The 20,345-nt window shown below is 41.8% G+C and overlaps 1 protein-coding gene across 1 annotated transcript in view; it reads left to right on the forward strand.

Moving 5' to 3' along the window:
• LOC107286682 (arf-GAP with GTPase, ANK repeat and PH domain-containing protein 1-like) overlaps positions 1–20,345 on the forward strand; it is a 53,531-nt gene that overhangs the window by 8,919 nt on the left and 24,267 nt on the right. Inside the window, exons 2-3 of the mRNA XM_015815080.1 lie at positions 897–1,038; positions 3,173–3,307. Coding sequence (XP_015670566.1) covers positions 897–1,038; positions 3,173–3,307 — 277 coding nt within the window. The remainder of the gene's footprint in view (positions 1–896; positions 1,039–3,172; positions 3,308–20,345) is intronic.

The following is a 20,345-nucleotide window of genomic DNA, read 5'->3' on the forward strand; positions in this document are numbered from 1 at the left end:
AGGTGATAGTACTGCTCTGCACAGCACTAGTAAGGCTATACTTGGAATACTGCATCCAGTTCTGGTTAACATGACATACAAAAAATGCTGAGGCCCTAGAAAGAGTGCAGAGAAGAGCAACAAAGATGATAATGGGTCTGGAAGCTAAATAAGTATGCACTGCTAAGGGAAATAATTACGTTTAACCTAATAAAGAAAAGGCTTTAGACATGTTAGCCGTCTTCCAATTTGAGCGGCTATCACAGAGAAGAGACGGTCAATTTATTCTCCAAGCAATTCTCCTGGACAAGGACAAAAAGCAATGGGAAGAAGTTTGTCAGACAGAGATCCAACCTGGAACTTTCCTGACAGTGAAAGCAGTTAGTCAGTGGAACAGCTCACCTCCCAGAGTTGCAGTTGCTTCATTGCTGGAGGTTTGCAAGAAAAGATTGGACAACCATTTGTCTGGGGTGGAATAAGGGCTCCTGCAGCTTTGGATTTACCAGAAGTGCCTTCAGTACCTGCATATGAATGTTCAATTCATGTAAGAAGATCCTCAAAGCTGCCATGCAAAGCTTCTAATGGTCAAAGCAACCCCATGTTTTAAGCAGCCAACTCAGAAAATTGATTTTATAAAATTCTTACTCTAGTGTAATTTGCTAATAAAATATTTGTTGTTGGATAACCTGATACTCATTTAGATCTTAAAGCAGGCGTGTCAAACTGCCGGCTGCAGGCCGGTTGCATCATACAGAGGCCACACCCACCCCAGCTCCGGCAATGCAAAAAAGTTGCGATATGTCGCGACACGTCACATGACATGGCGAGTTTGACAACTGTGTCCTAAAGTGTGTGGCTTGATTTTGACATCAGATTTCCTCTATTTTAAGGGTTTCTTTTAATTTTTTTCCCTACAGTTTGCCATGTGGGTTGATGCCGTTATCTTTGTCTTCAGCCTTGAGGATGAAATTAGCTTCCAGACAGTGTACCACTATTATAGCCATATGGCAAACTGTCGTAATGCTAATGAAATCCCAATGTTACTAGTAGGAACTCAGGGTAAGCAGTAATTTTTACACCATATTTATTTATTGAAAACATTGACTTGCTTCTTTTCTTTATGAAGCTGTATCTTAAGAACAGCATTCATCTTATCACTATTGGTATGTATAAAGCTTTGGAAACCAAGAAATGCTTTAGAATATGTGAAAATGCATACATAGCTCCTCCTTCTGGATAGGCAAAGTAATGGTGTCTTTTTGTAGACTTGCATGGCTCTTTTGAAAGCAGTTCCTGACTACCTTCCCATGTATGTGTATGAATAGCTGCTTTACCTTGCAAATTTCACATATCAATATATTTTCTTTTTCATATCCCTAGCAAATCCATGAATTTGCCTAGCAAATTCTAGCAAATCCATGAATTTCCCTTTGGTAAATATTTTGCAACTGAAATCATTCAATGATAAATGTCTGTTTGGTGAATTTACCATTTGGGGTAGTTGTATTTTATCCACCACAGATTATTACTATATCATTTGCTGATCAGTGAACAAACTAAAGGAACTTAACTTTATATGACCTGAGACCTCATAGAAATAACAGACAATTTGTATAATATACTACACGTATATTACACACGTATGCGCGTACACACACACACAAACACAGACTATACAACCCATGACCCATTGGATCATCGTATCGGAGATATATCTTTACCTAAACAGAACAACAGAATGACCACAGTTTGTCAAAAAGCAGTAAGAGTAGGAGCAAACCTCCAGTTTTCTGTTGGCTTCCCCAAGGAATTTCCTTGTGGGAAGCTTTCAGGGAACACAAACTTTCCTTCCCTCCTCTTCCTTACCACCACATTTGAGTTTATATGTCCTGTCAGCTTAAGTCAGCTTGACTTAATTAAAAAGAAATAGGTGCCACGTGGGTCTTGGAGGGTGCGAAAGGAAGTAGTGAGGGTTGGAAAAGGTGGTGAGAGGTGTGGTGCAGAACAGTAGGGGCTAAGAGTCCGGACAGATCTGTAAAGGTGCCATGTGAATCAAGAAGGGTGCATGGGGATGTTCAAGGGATGCCATGGGAGAAGGGTCCACATGAGTGTGCCGCAGGTCCGGAAGGGTATTTGGCAGTGCATAAGAAGTGCCACTTGGGTTAGGGAAAAGGCACAGAAGTGTGTTCGGTTGCAGGAGTTGTGGCAAGTGGGTCAGGGAGGGGATGTGGGAATTCAGCACAGGTTGGGAAGGGTGTGCGAGGGTGTAGCATGGGTTGGGGATGCATGAGGGGATATGAGTAGTCAGCATGGCATGAATGCAAGGGGTGACAAGACTGTGTGAGTTGTGAGATTTACCGGAGTACCTTGCCAGTTCCTTGCTTGCTTCCCATTGCTGACATCCCTGCAAATCTTCCCATAAGCAAAGACTGTTTGTCAGAAGTTGTCAGGGAAATCACAACCAAGTTTATACTTTTTGTGGCTTTCCCATTGATTTGATCCCACAGGAATCATGGGTCCCAAATTTTGGATGCATTCTTGTAAGTTAGCCCCTTTTAGCTACTTTGCCCTATGAGGTACCATGTCACCTAATTAAAGGTTACAAACTTATATGAGAATTTTAGTATTTTTAGATTTTTAAAAATTGGGTGCTATTTTCAGAAAAATTGTAAAGTCATATTTTTTCTCTAAAAGTCATATTTTTTGTTTAATTGGTCATATTGAAATGATTTTAAGATCATAAATTCTTGCATATTTCTAATATTTTAGGTTATAGAAATCCTCATCCTAGTGATGGTAATGATAGTAGTAGTAGTAACCTGGATTATTTGAGGAACCACTTCTTGATACATCTGCCCATCCCATCAGGTTGGGTATGTTGCAGCTCCTGTTTGCTAAAGATACACCTGGCAGGACCCAGAAGACCAGCCTCTTCTGCCATAGCACCAACCCTGTAGAACACCTCCCCTGAGATGACACTGATCTCATCCTGGATGTTCTATCAGATATCCTCAAAATTGGACTGTGTCAACAAGCATTTTAGTTGCATTCTGGTATATGGGTACTAATTATTGGCCAGATTTGTAAGGCAGCCATTTTGTGAGGTATTTTCAGAATTCCAAATAGCTCCACAAAATAAGAGACATGCTTTAACAACTTTCTAAAACAAAAATGCCTTCTGTTTTCTTTACAGATGCTATAAATTCAAATAATCCTCGTGTCATTGATGATAGTAGAGCACGGAAACTATCCAATGATTTGAAGAGATGTGTCTACTATGAAACTTGTGCTACCTATGGGCTGAATGTGGAGCGAGTCTTTCAGGATGGTAAACTTACTCTTCACTACAACTTGCCCATCTAATTGAAATGTAGTGATAAAAATATAAGAAACTATAACAAGGTTCTAAAGTATACAGTGAATTCAGAAAGTATTCAGACCCTCTTCTCTTTTGTCAATTTTGCTATGTTGCAGCCTGATTCTACAGTTGTTGAAATTATTTTTTTCTCATTAATCTACACTCAGTACCCCATAATGACAAAGTGAAAACAGAATTTATTTTTTTAAAAAACCTGTAAATTTATTTTTTAAAAAAAACCTGAAATATTGTATTTGCATAAATATTCAGACCCTTCACTCAGTCCTTTGTTGAAGCACCTTTGGCAGCAATTACAGCCGCAAGCCTTTTGGGGAATGATGCGACAAGTTTGCACACTTGGATTGGGGGATTTTCTGCAGTTCTTCCTTGCAAATCCTTTCAAGCTCAGTAAGATTGGATGACAACCATCATTGGACAGCCATTTTCAGATCCCTTCAGAGATGTTCAATAGGGTTCAAGTTAGGGCTCTGGCTAGGCCACTCTAGAATATTCACAGAGTTATCCCTAAGCCACTCCTGTGTTGTATTGGCTGTGTGTTTAGGATTGTTGTCATGTTGGAAAGTGAACCTTCGGCCCAGTCTGAGGTCCTGAGTGCTGTGGAACAGGTTTTAATTGAGGATATCAATTCAGCTTTTCCTCAACCCTGACCAGTCTCCCAGTCCCTGCTGCTGAAAAACAGCCCCACAACATGATGCTGCCACCACCATGCTTCACTGTTGGGATGATTTGGGGCAGGTGATGACTGGTGCCTGGTTTCCTCCAGATATAACATTTAGAATTGTGGCCAAACAGTTCAATCTTGGTTTCATCAGACCAGAGAATCTTGTTCCTCACAATCTGAGAGTCCTTCAGGTGCTTTTTTGCAAACTCCAAACAGGTTTTCATGTGTTTTGCAAGAGAAGAGGCTTCTGTTTAGCCACTCTGCCATAATGCCCAGATTGGGCTGCAAGTGATGGTTGTCCTTTTGGAACTCTCTCCCATCCCCACAGAGATGGGAGCTCAGTCAGAAAGACCATTGGGTTCTTCATCACTTCTCTTACTAAGGCTCTTGTCCCCCAATTGTTTAGTTTGACTGGGCAACCAGCTCTTGGAACAGTCCTAGTTGTGCCAAACTTCTTCCATTTGAGAATTATGGAGGCCACTGTGCTCTTAGGAACCTTCAGTGCAGCAGAAATTTTATTGTAGCCTTCCACAGATCTGTGCCTTGTAATAATTGTATCTGAGCTCTGCAGACAGTGCCTTTGACCTCATGGCTTTTGCTCTGCTATAGTATGCCTTGTCATCTGTGAAGGCTTCTATAGAGAGGTGTTTACCTTTTCAAATCATGTCCAATCAATTTAATTTACCACAGGTTGACTCCAATCAAGGTGTAGAAACATATCAGCAACAATCAAGAGAAATGGGTGGCACACAAATTAAATTTCAAGAGTTGTTGCAAAGGGTTATTTCTGGTTTTCAATTTTTGACTGATTACTTCAATTTTTTTTCCAAATGTAATGGATCGGTCAAGGGTTATTTCAAGATATTTTGGGTGGTAGTTGTGTTTTATCCTCTCTCCACAAAAAGCTACATTTAACTCTTTGCTGTCTGATTGCTTAGATGGAAGGCGCATACTTCTGTTTTATTGGGTTAGGGCGTAGCCTCCACTTCTCATAATATTGGCTTAGTGACCTCAGATCCTTAGTAAGAATGTATTCCTGCTTCCTCAAAATCCTTGTTTTGGATAGTTATTGCCATATCATCAGCATAGCAACATTTTTCAGAGTTGGGTTTTGGCAAATCACTAGTATTTCATTTAATAGAGAATATTTTATTGGCTAAATGTGATTGGACACAAGGAATTTGTCTCTGGTATCTAAGCTTTCAGTGTATATACAAACAACAAGGTAATATAATCATAAGCTATCAATAAGAGAAGATAGTAGAAAAGATGAGGATAATAGTAATACAACTATACTACATGGATAAATATCCTTAGACATAAGACTACTATGGGAATTAGGTGTTCAACAAAGTAATGGCATGAGGGAAAAAACTGTCTTTGTGTCTAGTTGTTTTGGCATGCAATGTCCTAATGTCCTGAGGGGAGGAGTTGAAACAGTTTATGTCCAGGATGTGAGGGGTCTGTAGATATTTTCTCAGCCTTCTTTCTGACCTTTGCAGTATACAGTCTGCATATAGACAGGAAGTTGAACAACTGGCCTTGTGATGCAGCCGAAACAATATGGAGCTGAATATGCTTAAAACTATAGAGATGAGAGTGGATTTTAGGAGGAGCCCTCCTATTCTACCACCTCTTACTATATTAGACCACACAGTAAGGCATTTGATAAAGTAGATCACAACCTACTACTTGATAAGATAGAAATATGTTGGTTAGACAGCATCACTACCAGATGGATTCGTAGCTGGCTGACCGTCTGTACTCAGCATGTGGTCCTCAATGGAACCGCATTTACATGGAGGGAAGTGTGTAGTGGGGTGCCCCAGGGCTCTGTTCTGGGCCCAGTGCTCTTCAACATCTTCATCAACGATTTGGATGAGGGATAGATGGGGAACTCATCAAATTTGCAGACGATACCAAGCTGGCAGGAATAGCCAACACTCCAGAAGACAGGCTTAAGATACAGGAGGATCTGGACAGACTTGAACACTGGGCGCTATCTGACAAAATGAAATTCAATGGTGAAAAAAGTAAGGTTCTACATTTAGGCAAGAAAAACCAAATGTACAGATATAGTATAGGGGGTACCTTGCTCAATAGTAGTAACTGTGAGAGGGATCTCGGAGTCCTAGTGGACAATCACTTAAATGAGCCAGCAGTGTGCTGCAGCTGCCAAAAAAGCCAACACAGTGCTAGGCTGCATTAACAGAGGGATAGAATCAAGATCACGTGAAGTATTAATACCATTTTACAATGCCTTGGTAAGGCCATACTAGGATTACTTCATCCAGTTTTGGTCACCACGATGTAAAAAAGATGTTGAGACTCTAGAAAGAGTACAGAGAAGAGCAACAAAGATGATTAGGGGACTGGAGGCTAAAACATATAAGGAACGGTTGCTGGAATTGGGTATGTCTAGTTTAATGAAGAGAAGGACGAGGGGGGACATGATAGCAGTGTTCCAATATCTACAGGGGCTGCCACAAAGAAGAGTGAGTCAAGCTATTCTCCAAAGCACCTGAAGGCAGGACAAGAAGCAACGGATGGAAATTAATCAAGGAGAGAAGCAACCTAGAACTAAGGAGAAATTTCCTGACAGTTAGAACAATTAACCAGGGAACAACCTGCCTCCAGAAGCGGTGAATACTCCAACACTGGAAGTTTTTAAGAAGAGACTGGACAGCCATTTGTCTGAAATGGTATAGGGTTTCTTGCCTGAGCATAGGGTTGGACTAGATGACCTCTAAGGTCCCTTCCAACTTATTATTATTATTATTATTATTATTATTATTATTATTATTATTATTATTATTATTATTATTACTACTACTACTACTATTACTACTACTACTACTACTACTACTACTACTATTGATGTTCAGACTGGATTTGGCATTTTTGTCTTACCTATCAAGTCCTTACCAAGAATCTGGGATAGTCACATGTGGATGTTTGATGGTATTACAGATATCGTCGCAGGATGGAAGCAGTTCCTAGTAAGGCCGCCTTTTGCGATTAACTAATGGCGAATTTGTCAATGCCAATGGTGTTCAGGTGGTGCTACAGTTGTTTTGGGATTGCACCGAAGGCGCCTGTTAGTACTACCATTGCTTGCTTTTGCCACAGTCTTTCTATTTCTATGTAGGTCTTTGTATTTTGTTATCTTCTCCAGTTCTTTCTCGTCTATTCTGCTGTCTCCAGGCACTGCCACGTCCACTATCCAGACTTTTTTGTCTTTCTTATCGACAATTGTTAAGTCTGGGGTGTTATGTTGCAGGTGCTTGTCTGTTTGAATTCTGAAGTCCCAGAGCAGTTTAATTTTATCATTTTGTATGACTTTCTCTATTTTATGATCCCACCAGTTCTTGCTTACAGACAAATGATATTTCTTGCAGATCTTCCAGTGCACCATTGTTGCTACTTTGTCATGCCATTGCTTGTAGTCAATCTGTGCGATCTTCTTGCAGCAGCTTAGCAGGTGGTCCACTGTTTGTTCAGCTTCTTTGCATAGGTGGCACTTACTGTCTGTTGCTGTCTTCTCAATTTTGACTTTATATGCATTTGTCCTTAAGGCTTGGTCTTATGCAGCCAGAATTAGTCCCTCGGTGTCAGAATCCAGTTATATTTCCTTTCTATCTATCTCCTCTGATCTAAAACCAATTCTCACCCTTCCCTGGATTCTGCCATACTCCCAAGGGGAGGGGGGATATGCATGCGGGTTTATTATTTTCACTTTCTCTATTCACTACAAAGTAACCTTTTGTTTATTCGCCTTCGTGTCTGCTAACCTTTACAATGTAACAAATTGCCTCCTATCTTATGCACCCCTCTGAACTTCTCCTCCCTACCTGGCAGCTAGGAAAAAAAGGGGGGGAGAGATACAAACTTCCGGGATCTGGTTTATTTCTCTGTCATCAAAATAAGATGTGAAGAGCTGTGTAATGATCGTGTACAAATGGAGCCGGACTGATGTTATCTTTTCTTTCCCATCGATAGCTTTAACATCTGGGGATTTGCCGGTCTGAACCGCCCAGATGAACTGTTGGATGGGGTTTGCTTAGGGACACTTTAAAATATCGATCTGTAAAGGAATCCCTCAGATCCTGTCTATTATGCCTGCTATCAACTACTCCTAATAAAAGTTTCTGTTGGAAGAAATTGTTTCCAAGAGTTCTGCTTTCTTAAGATGTGGGTTGGCATGGGTCCTTACACTCGGTCTCTTTCTTTTTTCTTTTTAACAATATTTTATTGAGTTTATATACATAAGGAAAAAATCGGAACAATACGAGTATGGTAAGGGAAGGGGATGGGGGGAGGGAATAGGGGATTTAGGGTAAAATAAGGATAGGTACAATCACATATTTTAACAAACAAGCTACTGTCCAGATCATAATAATGAGTAAATATCATACTCAATCATTTTTAAAATAAGCTTAGCTATAGCCATATTACTAACAATTAATAAACAAATAAATTCATCTATTTAGATAAACACAAATAATAAAATCTCAAAAAATCCTGACTATCAACATTAACGGATAAAAATCACTAAATCACTAAAAATAAAAATATTGTCAACCTATTAATTAAAACTCGGTTAAAAATCAATCATCTATTCTAAAATATTAGATCCTTTTCAGATTCTAACGTGTCTCTAATCATTGATAAAAAATTTTCCCAAGTTGTAAAATAAAACTGAATCATCTTTTTCTTTCATCTCCAATGTTAATCTATCCATTTCTGCACACATTTTAGTAATTATAGCCTGGTCAGATGGTAGATTCTCATTCAGGATTTTTTGCTCAAAATGGCCTTGGCCTTGGCTTTGAGCTTCCCCGCAGCCTCCAACTTGGAGGACTTATGCTTCTTTCTGGTGGGGGTGTCAGGAGCACCATGCGCAGTCTGAGGCGGTGTGTTGTCTGCCATCACAATGGAGATATCTCAGTGGAGTGCTGAGAGAGATCTCAAGGTAAGGGAGCAGAGTACTGATTGTGATTGTGTGTCACCGCGCTGGAACCAGCAAGTACTCTAGGTATTGGTGGCAGCAGGACCAACTTAATGGACTCTGGCATACCTACAATGCTCCTGATGGCTACAATATCAGATAATGTGCCTCAGCGCACTGGTAAGGCTTACGGTGGTGGTAAAACCAGCAGGTGGTGACAGCCAGCACACACGTACTCAGTGGCGGCAAAACCAACAGGTGGCGACAGCCAGCACGTGTGACTCACTTAGTGGCGGCAAGACCACCTCAGTGATACGGCCAGCACACGATGCCTAGGTGGTAGTGGCAAAGCCAAGAGGCAAGACCAGCACACGTTAATGTTGCGATGACTGGAAGAAACAGCTTGTTGACCATCCACAGTAAAGGCCTGTCTGTACAGAAATTGTATATGTGGAGGCCTGATCACAGTCTGCTGAGTAATACCCAGGCTGAGGGCTGTAAACTCAGACAAAAAAAGGGAGGAGGGGCAGGCTACAAATTACAACATAGGGGCTGAGTTAAGTCCTGCACCGAGAGGTGCCTCCGCTGATCGCACCCCTTTTGCTGAAACTGTGCAGCTGAGGCAATCCCTTTAGACAAGCAGGCCTGATCCTGGCCGTTTCTCACCCAGCGGTTTGAAATCGATCCGGCGACTCCCAAAATGGCAGCTGTTATACGGATCACCTGAGGAGATTATATGTCAATCCAGAGAGCCCGGCTTGCAAAGGTCCCCTTTTGTCAATTAAGCTCTTGGCAAGGGCAGCAAATTGGTCCGCTGGGGTTTGAGGAGTAAATTCGGTCCAAAAAAACGTTTTTGTTTAAAGTTCTCACGCAGCTTTTAAAATGGCCACCGCGGCGAGCGCGAATGGGACGGTTGCCAAGGACTTATTTAAGCCCGCAGACCAGCTGTTTGGGCCGATAGCCCATTTGAGCTGTGCTGATCCCAGCGCTCGAATTGCGAGAATATCCAATTTTAAAGCGAGGAAGTTCTCCGAGAGAATTTTCTCTCTCAAGGAACCTAAGGCAAGCTGAAAGAGAGAGGGGAAGAAAAACCACTTGGCAGTTTGTCGCAGCGCTGATCCCAGCGCTGCGATGGAAAATAGAGAATCCACGAATAGCAAAGATCATACAACCTGTATAATTAGGATAAGTCTGCCAACCGGAGCCAACAATTTAGTGTCCTGCTGAGCATGAGACTAAGTCGTGACTAGGTGGTACTCTAGCCCAGAGGAGGCGTGGCAAGTTTGACAGACTTAGTCTAATTGGGCAGGAAGACAGACTAAACCCATTCGTGGATTCTCCATCTTCATGCTGGAGAAAAGAGGAATTAGCCAAAAGAGAGAGAAAAAACTGAAAAAAATAAAAAAAATCCAATTTATAATCCACCAGCTTCTACTCAAAAACAGGGAAGCAGGCAAAAAGGAAGAAGAAAAAAAATGTTCCTTCATATTCAATTCTTGGCAGGATGTTTATAATCCAAGAAAAAGGTAACTCAAAATATCCTATATCTGGCATAAATAGTCTGTGCTGTACAGCCAAGCCAAAGCAGAAAAAAAAAGAAAAAGAAAAAGTCTCTCTCAAACAGCTTCAAGGTCAGATGTCTGGGCATACAGCCAAGTGTCTGGGCGTGGAGCCAAGTTTCTAGTCTGAATACACATCAGACAAAGGAGGAAAGAAAAAAAAACCTTTTCAATATAGCCACTGGGGATATAGGTAGAAAGAAAAAAAAAAACTGTTCAGAGTGGAGGGGAAAAAATGTGGAGTTTTAAAAGTAAGGAGTATAGGTAAACTGGCTTTTCCAAATTAAAAAAAGTGTCTTTAAAGAAACAAGCTTCCCAACTTTCTGTTAAGACTTGAACAGCTTTACTGTATTGAAAGTTTATTTTTTGAAGTGGAAAATAGCTTAAACCGCCACTTGTATACAGGAGGGGGGAGAAGGAAACTCCACCCCTCCCTTAGGGTTTTGCACTCGAGCTAAAAACAGGCTATTTAAACAAAAATCCACCTTCACCAGGAAAGAAGAGCATATTCTCACCCAGCTCAGCTGTTTGCTGTCAAACTAGGCTGCTTCTTCGTCTCCGACGATCAGCTGTTAATGGCAGATCGCACGAATGCGGTCCGCCTTTCTTCCGCTGATTCCAGGGGCTGCTTTGTCTTCAACGGGCCGGCTACTGCTGGCCCGTGTTCCTTAAAGGTTCGCCCTTCAGTGGCCACCTCTCCGGAGCGGCATTCAACCCAAACGGGCCCACCAGCAGAAGAATATTGGACCCAGGGGACGGAGAGTCTTTTCGCCGGTCTAAGTTCAGCGACGTCTCCAGAAATCTCCCCAAAAATTGGTTTTTAATCGTCTTTTATAAAGTCTTATCTATAGCGGCAGATTTTGTTAATTGTCTATTGTTCAAAAATATTCTTCAGAATCTCCAACGTTGATATACTGTATATTTTGCTTCGTTCTATAAGTCAAATTTAAGTGCTCTTCTCCTTTAATTGTAATTTTTAATTCTTTTTAAAATTCTAATGCTGAATTTGAATTTTGTTCTAGAAGAATTCAAAGCTAAAGAATTTTTCCACGGGAAGGGTTCTTATAATTCCAAAATTACAAATTCCATTTGTAATTTACTAAAATCATAAGCTTTAATTACTCCTTTACTGTTTATTCAAAACAAAAATTAAATCCTTTTGTATTTAAAACCACGTTTACTAAGGATTGGAGATTGATGCTGTACAAACACATTGATCTAAAGGCTCCTGCACAAGAATTTAACATATATTTTTCCATATTTATCATTATAGTTTTAATAAAGTGAGCTCTGTTCGGTGCGTATATTATAAGTTTATCAATAGTCAAAAAATCTGTTTATTTAATTAGACATATTTTATATACAATCCAGCTCCTCAGACTACAAAGTTGCATATAGTAATTAGATTAACATGTCATATATTGAAATATTGAAAACAATAATACAATACATAAATAACCTCATATTGTCCTATAAACTGCAGTTCACTCACAAACAATAAATAAAAAGAAGAATCAGCTTCTAAATGCATGTTCAAATCACACTCTCTTCACAGCCTTGCACAAATCCATGAAAGCCAAGTGCTAGTTATCTTTCACTTGAAGGAGGCAATTCCTTTTTTTTAAAAAAATGTTTTATTATTTTTTAAGAATTACAATCTTTAGTGCTTAGTAAACAACATGTTGTCTGGGTTCACATATTTAACATTAACTTCTTCAATATAAATCTATTCAGTACTGCACAATCCAGTATTTTTTCCCTGTGTCAGAATCCAATTATATTTCATTTCTATCTACCTACTCTGATAAAAAACCAATTATTACTCTATTCTGGATTCTGTCATACTATGAAAGGGGAGGAGGGTAAGCATGGGGGTTTTATGACTCTCACTTCCTTCATTAACTACAAAGTGACCGTTTGTTGATTCTCTTTAGGAGAACTAACCATAACAATATGGCCATCGCCTTTCATCTTATTCTCTCTGAAATTCTCCCCTTTGCCGGCAGTAAGGAAAAGGGGGGGGAATGCAACGCCTGGGATCTGGGAAAAGAGAGGATGAGTGATCATGCCGATGGAGCAGACTGATGGATTGAATTGCCTGGAAGAACTGTGGGATGGGGGCTGCTTGGGAACATTTTAAAACATTGAATGGTGGGAGAGGATTTCCCAGATCCTGTCTAGCATGCCTGCAATCAGCTTCTCTTAATAAAGAGAAGCTGTTGGAAGAGACATTCCAAGAGTTCTGTCTTCTTAAGATGTAAATTGAGGTGGGTCCTTACATTAGACAGGATCTGCAAAACTAGTCCACCTGGAAGGGAGAACCTTGCCAGGGGACTTTGCAAAAAATACCATGTCAGACGATGGAACAGGGAAGGGAGAAAGCTATCCCCCGGAGAGGGAGTCACTGCCCCGACTGAAAACCTGCCAGATGTCGGGATCTGAGAGGTCAGATTCCTCAGGAGAAGAGGTGGTGGAGACGCATAACCACAAACCTCAGTGGTCAATGGGCATTGGAAAGAAAGGTGAGTGGGAAAAGAAATCAAGAAAGATGACCCTGAGACGGGGGGGCTAACCAACCAGAATGGAAGCAGGAGATGGGGAAATCCCTGTATGCAAGCGAAGAGGAAGGAAGCTGGGCACCGCATTCGAGGTGGATCCTAGAGAAAGCTATCGACTTGATGAAGAGAACCCTCAGTTCCCTAGGAGAGGAGAATTCTGAGCCCCACGGCTGCACCAGCTCCTGGAGCTGCAACTGGAGAGAGACTGAGGGAATTGGAACCTGCAGCCCCGGGGACGTCCGCTGATCCAGTAGTCCCCACTCCCCCTGACCCGCAGATGGCGATCTGGATGGAAGACAATACCACCGACAACAAAGGCACCTATCCATTCAAAGACTCCCGCCGCTGGATGCAAGATTCAAGGGGGAGCCGACATGCTTGGGATTTTTCCTAACCCAAGTCCTCAGCTACATGGAGGAATACGGGTGGCACATCCCTAGTGACAAAGCCCTTATCCGGATCATGCAATCTGCTCTGGATGGGCCGGCCGCAGATTGGGTGGTGAATTTGGACGACTCTGATGCCCCAGAGCTCAATGACTTCAACCATTTCATGTCCTCTCTGAGAAGGCGATTTGAGGACCCCCTGGCTGATCGCAAAGCCCGCGAAAGGATCAAAACGATGAGGCAAGGCAAACGCCCGTTAGCTGAATATACACAAGAATTCCGGGCCATTGCCAGCAAACTGAACTGGCCAGAAGACATCCCCCTTAGCCATTTCAAAGACGGCCTAAATTACGAACTATATGACGCCTACCTGCCCCAAGGGGACCCACACCAACTCTAATGAATGGAACGTCCTGGCAGAGGAAGCAGAGATCGACCTACTGAAGAGGCACCGCCGAGGAAAACAATGGAGCCGTTAACCACCTGAGTCGTCGCGCGAACCATTAAACCATCAGCTATGGTCAAGAAGCAAATGGACTGCTTCAAATGCGGGAGAGAGGGTCATTGGGCTGTAGAATGCCGCTCGAAAGTCCCCCAGCACAACCCAGACAGATCACCGGCCAGCAAATCTGGGAAGTCTCCAGCTAAGCCAAAAGAATCTGCCATGAGAGTGATGGAGGCTGTGGAATCCCCTACCTTTGCCCATCATGGAGAAAGAACTCCAGCCTACACCGCAGGGCCGGTGGACGCCTCAGACGACAGCTCGGAGGGCAAACCCCTGGTAAGTGGACCTATCACATCCATCCTCAAGACAGTGACTATATTAATTCCCTCCATACCCGAAGCTGTCAAGGTGAAAACCTTAATAGACTCTGGCTGCACCCGCTGCCTCATTAGCCCGACGCTAGTGGGGAATCTGGGCATTCCATCGAGGAGGCTAGAACAACCAATCTCATTTGGCCAGTTAGATGGGTCCACAGCAGGGGGGTGCCAGCTACCCTAGCCACGTTACCAATCCACCTCTCTCTGGGCAACCACGAGGAAGATATAACGTTTGTAGTGACCTCAGGCATGGAATGCCCAATGACCTGAGGCATGGAATGCCCAATGAACCCCTGGGTGAATTGGAGGACGGCAGAAATCAATTTCCCGAAAGGGGACCCCACGGACTTAAAACCCCAAGGGGATCTACCAAAATTAAGAATGGAAAAAGCGTCCATGGGAGAAGAAAAGGGGCTACCAGAAATACCAGAGGAATACAGAGATCTTGCTGAAGTTTTCAGCGAGAAGAGGGCGGATGAGTTTCCCCCCCACCGACCCACCGACTGTGCCATAGAATTCAAGCCTGGGGCAAAACTCCTGAAGCCCAGATTATACTCCATGAGCCCAAAGGAGAAGGAGGAAATGGAAAGATTCATAAAGAAAAACCTAGAAAGGGGGTTCATTGAACCAGCCAAGCCTAAAGTGGCCGCCCTGGTCCTCTTTAGAGAGAAGAAGGACGTCTCTTTACGCTTATGCGTGGATTATAGGCTCCTGAATACAATCAGTAAAAGCAACCTATACCCCCTACCCCTCATGAAGGACATGTTATCACACCTCTCAAAAGGAAAAAACTTTTACTAAACTAGATCTAAAGGAAGCGTATTACCACATGAGAATTAAGGAAGGGGATGAATGGAAAACCGCATTTAACTGCCCAATGGGGTGCTACCAATTCACAGTTTTGCCATTTGAATTACAAGGGGTCCCCACAGTATTTATGCAATTAATCAACGAGGTACTAAGGGAGCACCCTATTTAAGGGGGTCCTGGTTTACTTAGACGACATCCTTATCTTCACCGAATCAAAAGAGGAACATGTCAACCTAGTCAGAGCGGTTTTAAAGAAACTGTGAGCTGCCCACCTATATGCCAAACTATCGAAATGCGAATTCCACCAGGAAAGGATAGACTACCTAGGTTATCGCATATCCCCACAGGGCATTGAAATGGACCCAGAGAAGGTCAGAGCAGTATTAGAATGGGCACCACCTCACACAAGAAAGCAACTGCAAAGTTTCCTGGGTTTCACAAACTTTTACTGCCAATTCATTCCCTCATTTGCCCAGATAGCCTTGCCCCTCACGAACTTACTAAAAACGAAGGGAGCATCCTCAGTAAAACCTAGCCAGCCACTAAAATGAACAACGGAGTGCCAAGCGGCGTTTGAGAGATTGAAGAGACTCTTTTCTGCCGAACCAGTACTGAGGCACCCAGACATGGATAAGCCCTTCGTAATACAGGCGGATGCAAGTGATGTGGCAGTGGGGGCTGTACTATTACAAGAAAACGATGAAGGGGTATTGCAACCCTGTGCGTATACATCCAAGAAACTCACCAAAACGGAACAGCACTGGCCCATGTGGGAGAAAGAGGCACACCCAGGAAGCTCAATCTCAAGCAAGCCCGCTGGTCCCAGCATTTTCACCAATTCCACTTTACGCTCAAGCATTTACTGGGGGGAATATAACAGCGAGCATGCCCCAATATAACAGCACGCGAGCCACCGACTCTAAACCGATGATGGTAGAATCACAACTGGCAGCGCCAGTAACCACCAGAGCCCAAACGAAATTAAAACCACAGCTGGGCAGCCAAACCGGAATTGAATTCCGGAAAAGTTTGGAAACGAATGGTTCCAGAAAAATAAACATGTGTGCACAATGAAAGACAGAATCCCTTATATATACCAACCACCAAGTTATATATACCAACCACCCAAAGAGTCACATTCATGCAGCTTTCCCATGACACAAAATCAGCCGGGCATTTTGGATTTGTAAAAACATTACACTTAATTAAACGGCAATTTTGGTGGCCATCCATGAAAAAGGACATAGAAAGTTACATGGCCAGCTGCCCAAAGTGTGCAATTGCCAAGAGGTTGCAAGGGAAATCGCCCGGATTGTTACAAACAGTGGCAAATCCCTCAGCCCCCTGGAGGGAACTAGCCATGGATTTTATAGTGGAATTACCAGAAAGCAATGGGAATACTGTCATCTGGACAGTCACAGACTTGTTTTCCAAACAGGTGCACTTTATCCCTTGCCAAAAGATTCCCACCGCAAAAGCCTTAGCGAAACCTTTTGTGCAGCATATTTACAGATTGCATGGGGCACCCCAAACGCATCGTATCTGATAGGGGAGTGCAATTTACGTCTGCATTTTGGAAGGAATTTTTATCCCTCTTAGGGACCACTCAGGGACTGACATCTAGCCATCTCCTGCAAGGAAATGGTCAATTATTAATTTCCAACAGTCGGATTGGACAGACCTACTCCCTTTCGCAGAAGTGGCTTACAATAATGCAGTCCACTCCAGCACAGGTTACACTCCTTTTCAAATAGCTACCGGTCAAAGTTTCAACCCCATGCCAGAACTAACCCCAAACGAACCGGCAATCCCATCACTGAAAGAATGGATGGAACAATTACAAAACACCTGGCCAATAGTTAGAAAAGCCCTAGATGAAGCTAGGCAAGCATACAAAACACAAGCAGATAAAAAAAGGGTCGAACCTACACCATTCATTATAGGAGAAATGGTATACTTATCTACAAAATACCTAAAATCCCTACAACCCTGTAAAAAACTTGGACCAAAATATATAGGGCCTGTTCCAATTAAAAGAATTATAAACCCAGTAACAGTAGAATTAGAACTGCCCAAAAATCTTAGGTAAATACACCCAATTTTCCACTGCAGTTTGCTGAAAAGAGAACAACAGTCACCCTTATGGACAAAAATCCCCCCCCCACTACCCCCAACCAGGGTGGAAGGAGAACAACACTTCGAGATAAAGGAAATCCTAGACTCTAGGAGATATCATGGGACAACTCAATACCTAGTAGCATGGAAACACCTTCTCGCCTCACAAAACGAATGGGTCCATAAACGTCATGTCAGAGCCCCGAAGCTGTTAAAGAAGTTTCATACAGAGTATCCTAACAAGCCAGACTAACTTTTATACCTGTTTTGTTTTTTTTACAGGTGGATCTCTCTTATTTTTAAGGGGGGCAGGATGTCAGAATCCAATTATATTTCATTTCTATCTACCTACTCTGATAAAAAACACAATTCTTATTCTGTTCTGGATTCTGTCATACTACGAAAGGAAAGGAGGGTAAGAATGGGGGTTTTACGACTCTCACTTCCTTCCTTAACTACAAAGTGACCATTTGTTTATTCTCTTCGGGAGAACTAACCATAACTATATGGCCATCGCCTTTTATCTTATTCTCTCTGAAATTCTCCCCTTTGCCGGCAGTAAGGAAAAAGGGGTGGGGAATGCAACACCTGGGATCTGGGAGAAGAGAGGATGAGTGATCATGCCGATGGAGCAGACTGATGGATTGAATCGCCCGGAAGAACTGTGGGGTGGGGGCTGCTTGGGAACATTTTAAAACATTGAATGGTGGGAGAGGGTTCCCCAGATCCTGTCTAACATGCCTGTTGGAAGAGACATTCCAAGAGTTCTGTCTTCTTAAGATGTAAATTGAGGTGGATCCTTACACCCTGATTCTCCTTTCTTCCCCATATTTTTCCATTTTCCCCTCATTACACAGTTACGATTCTTGGTACTATTGATGTATACAAAGTTAGATACAAACATCTTCATCATATTTTACTAATATTATACAAATAATAATATCAATTCATAAATCAATATCCTGTTTTTTGTGCTCTTGTTAAAGTTTGACTTCCCATCAATATTTGAAGTATCTTTGTCAGTTATGATTTTCTCAATATTAATTACATTTATATAGCTAAACATTTTATTCAGACCAATCCTCTTATTTTCATATTTCCCATATCAAAAGAAGAGGAAAAAATGCTATTTTAATTCTAAATCATATATTTCATTATAAAAGTCTAATTATATCTAAGGGTCATCTGTTCTTTTAATCATATTCAAACAAGTATTTAAACATATAATGCCCCCTCTAATAAGTCAAATCTTCTATTTTTTTTAAATCTAACTCTTTGTTTCTTTGCCAAGTAGCTTTCCAAGCCAAGGCAATTAAATTGCCCAGGAATTTTCTTTCTATATTTATGAAAGTTCTTTGGCATGAGGAAGACAATTTAGGTAGGATATTTGGGGGGGGGGATCCCACCCATTTATGTTCTTTAAGCAACTCCCACTTTCCTTCTCCCTCAATTTCTCTTTTAATTTTTTGTCTCCCAAGTCGTAACATTTCTCCTCACAGCTCTGTTACATTTTTTAAAATCTTCTTCCTTGTCATCAGACGTATTTTGCAGACTTAAGGGGTAAAGGGTCTTTTACATTTTCATTGTTATGGGTAAATCTTGCAGTGTTTTATTTGTATATGGTAGTTTATATTTCCCTTTTTTATCTTTTCCATGTCTAGGTCCATTTGCTCTGCTTCATCTTCTGATTTCTGGTTGGTTTGTTCATACTTTGTAGACGTTGTCTGGGAACTTTCTAGTTGTAGATTTAATTTGGAGATTTGCTCATTTATATTATCTAAATTATTTTTAGTCTCATTATGGTTTCTTTTTATGTCCTCTTTGTATGCAACAGTTGTTTGGTGAATTAGTTGTAGCGTAGAGTATATTTTCTTCTGAAAGGTGTTTGTTTTTTCTTGAGGCATCATTCCTGGATATCCTTTAATATCACCAGTCTCAGAAAGAGTAAAACAAAGTTTCCTCTAGTTTTCTGGTCTTTATATGTAACCTTTATAATCCAATAGGTTCCAGAATACAGGTCCAGTCCCAAAATCAATATTTTATAGCGATCCTTTGTCTCAGGCATCCAAAAATAGTCAGTCAGGCAACGTTATAATTCACATTGTTCAAAGTGTTCAAAATGTTCAACCTTCCTGAAAACAGCTCAAAAGTCTCTCCCAGCCAGACATAATCAAAGCTCAATTTTTTCTTTCTCTCCCACTAGCTCTTGAGATTAAAAGTCCAAGCTCAGTAGGTGTTTATAGTCCAAAAAGGTCAGGGTGATAAATATGCCAATATATTTTCTTTTATTGCCAACTATTCTCTCTTAAGCTAGGAGTCACCAAGCAGCCAGGAAGCTAGTTATAGTTCTGTACTCAAATCCACCACTAGATGTCATTCAAAATCCATTTTCCACTCTCAATGTTTTTTTCCAAAGAGAAAATCTTAACAATTATCTCATTTCTCAAATTTATCAAAACTGTAGCTTTATGTTACTTCCACTTCAATATTGTGTATTTCTATATCCCATAGAAATTAAAACGTTTCTATTCACATTCAAGGTTTTTAGCTTCTTTCGAGCCTTTTGCAGGAAATTCAATTGTAAAATAGTAAAAGGATCGATATTCTCACCCAGTTCCAAACATGCTGTTTACGATGTGTTAATTGGTGCTTTTCTTCTTCGGTTGTCAGCAGCTAATGGCTGGCCACAAGAATGTAACCAGTCTTTCTCCTGCCAGTTTGGAGGGTTTTTCTTGGATTGAACGGAAAGATTGCCGTCTCTCCATGATCGATGAAACACCGCTCCTTCATTAGGCCCTTTTTAGGGCCCCCAGCAGGGCAAAATCGGGCGTGGAAGACAGAGCTCTGCCTTCCTGCATCTGTCTCGCCGCAACGTAAAACCGGAAGTCTGAAGGAGGCAATTCCTAAAGTATTCTAGACCACGGTACCGTGCTGCGGCGCCTGGTGGGGTTGGGAGTGGGAGGTACCGTTATGCGATGGTTCTCCTCCTTCCTCACCGACCGTACGCAGTCTGTATTAGCAGGGGGACAGAGGTCGACCCCAAGGCCCCTAACTTGTGGGGTGCCACAAGGGTCGGTCCTCTCTCCCCTATTGTTCAATATTTATGTGAAGCCGCTGGGTGAGATCAT

The sequence above is a fragment of the Protobothrops mucrosquamatus genome, unplaced genomic scaffold (assembly GCF_001527695.2).
Source record: "Protobothrops mucrosquamatus isolate PMUCROS unplaced genomic scaffold, P.Mucros_1.0 scaffold312, whole genome shotgun sequence".
NCBI classification, from domain to species: Eukaryota; Metazoa; Chordata; class Lepidosauria; order Squamata; family Viperidae; genus Protobothrops; species Protobothrops mucrosquamatus.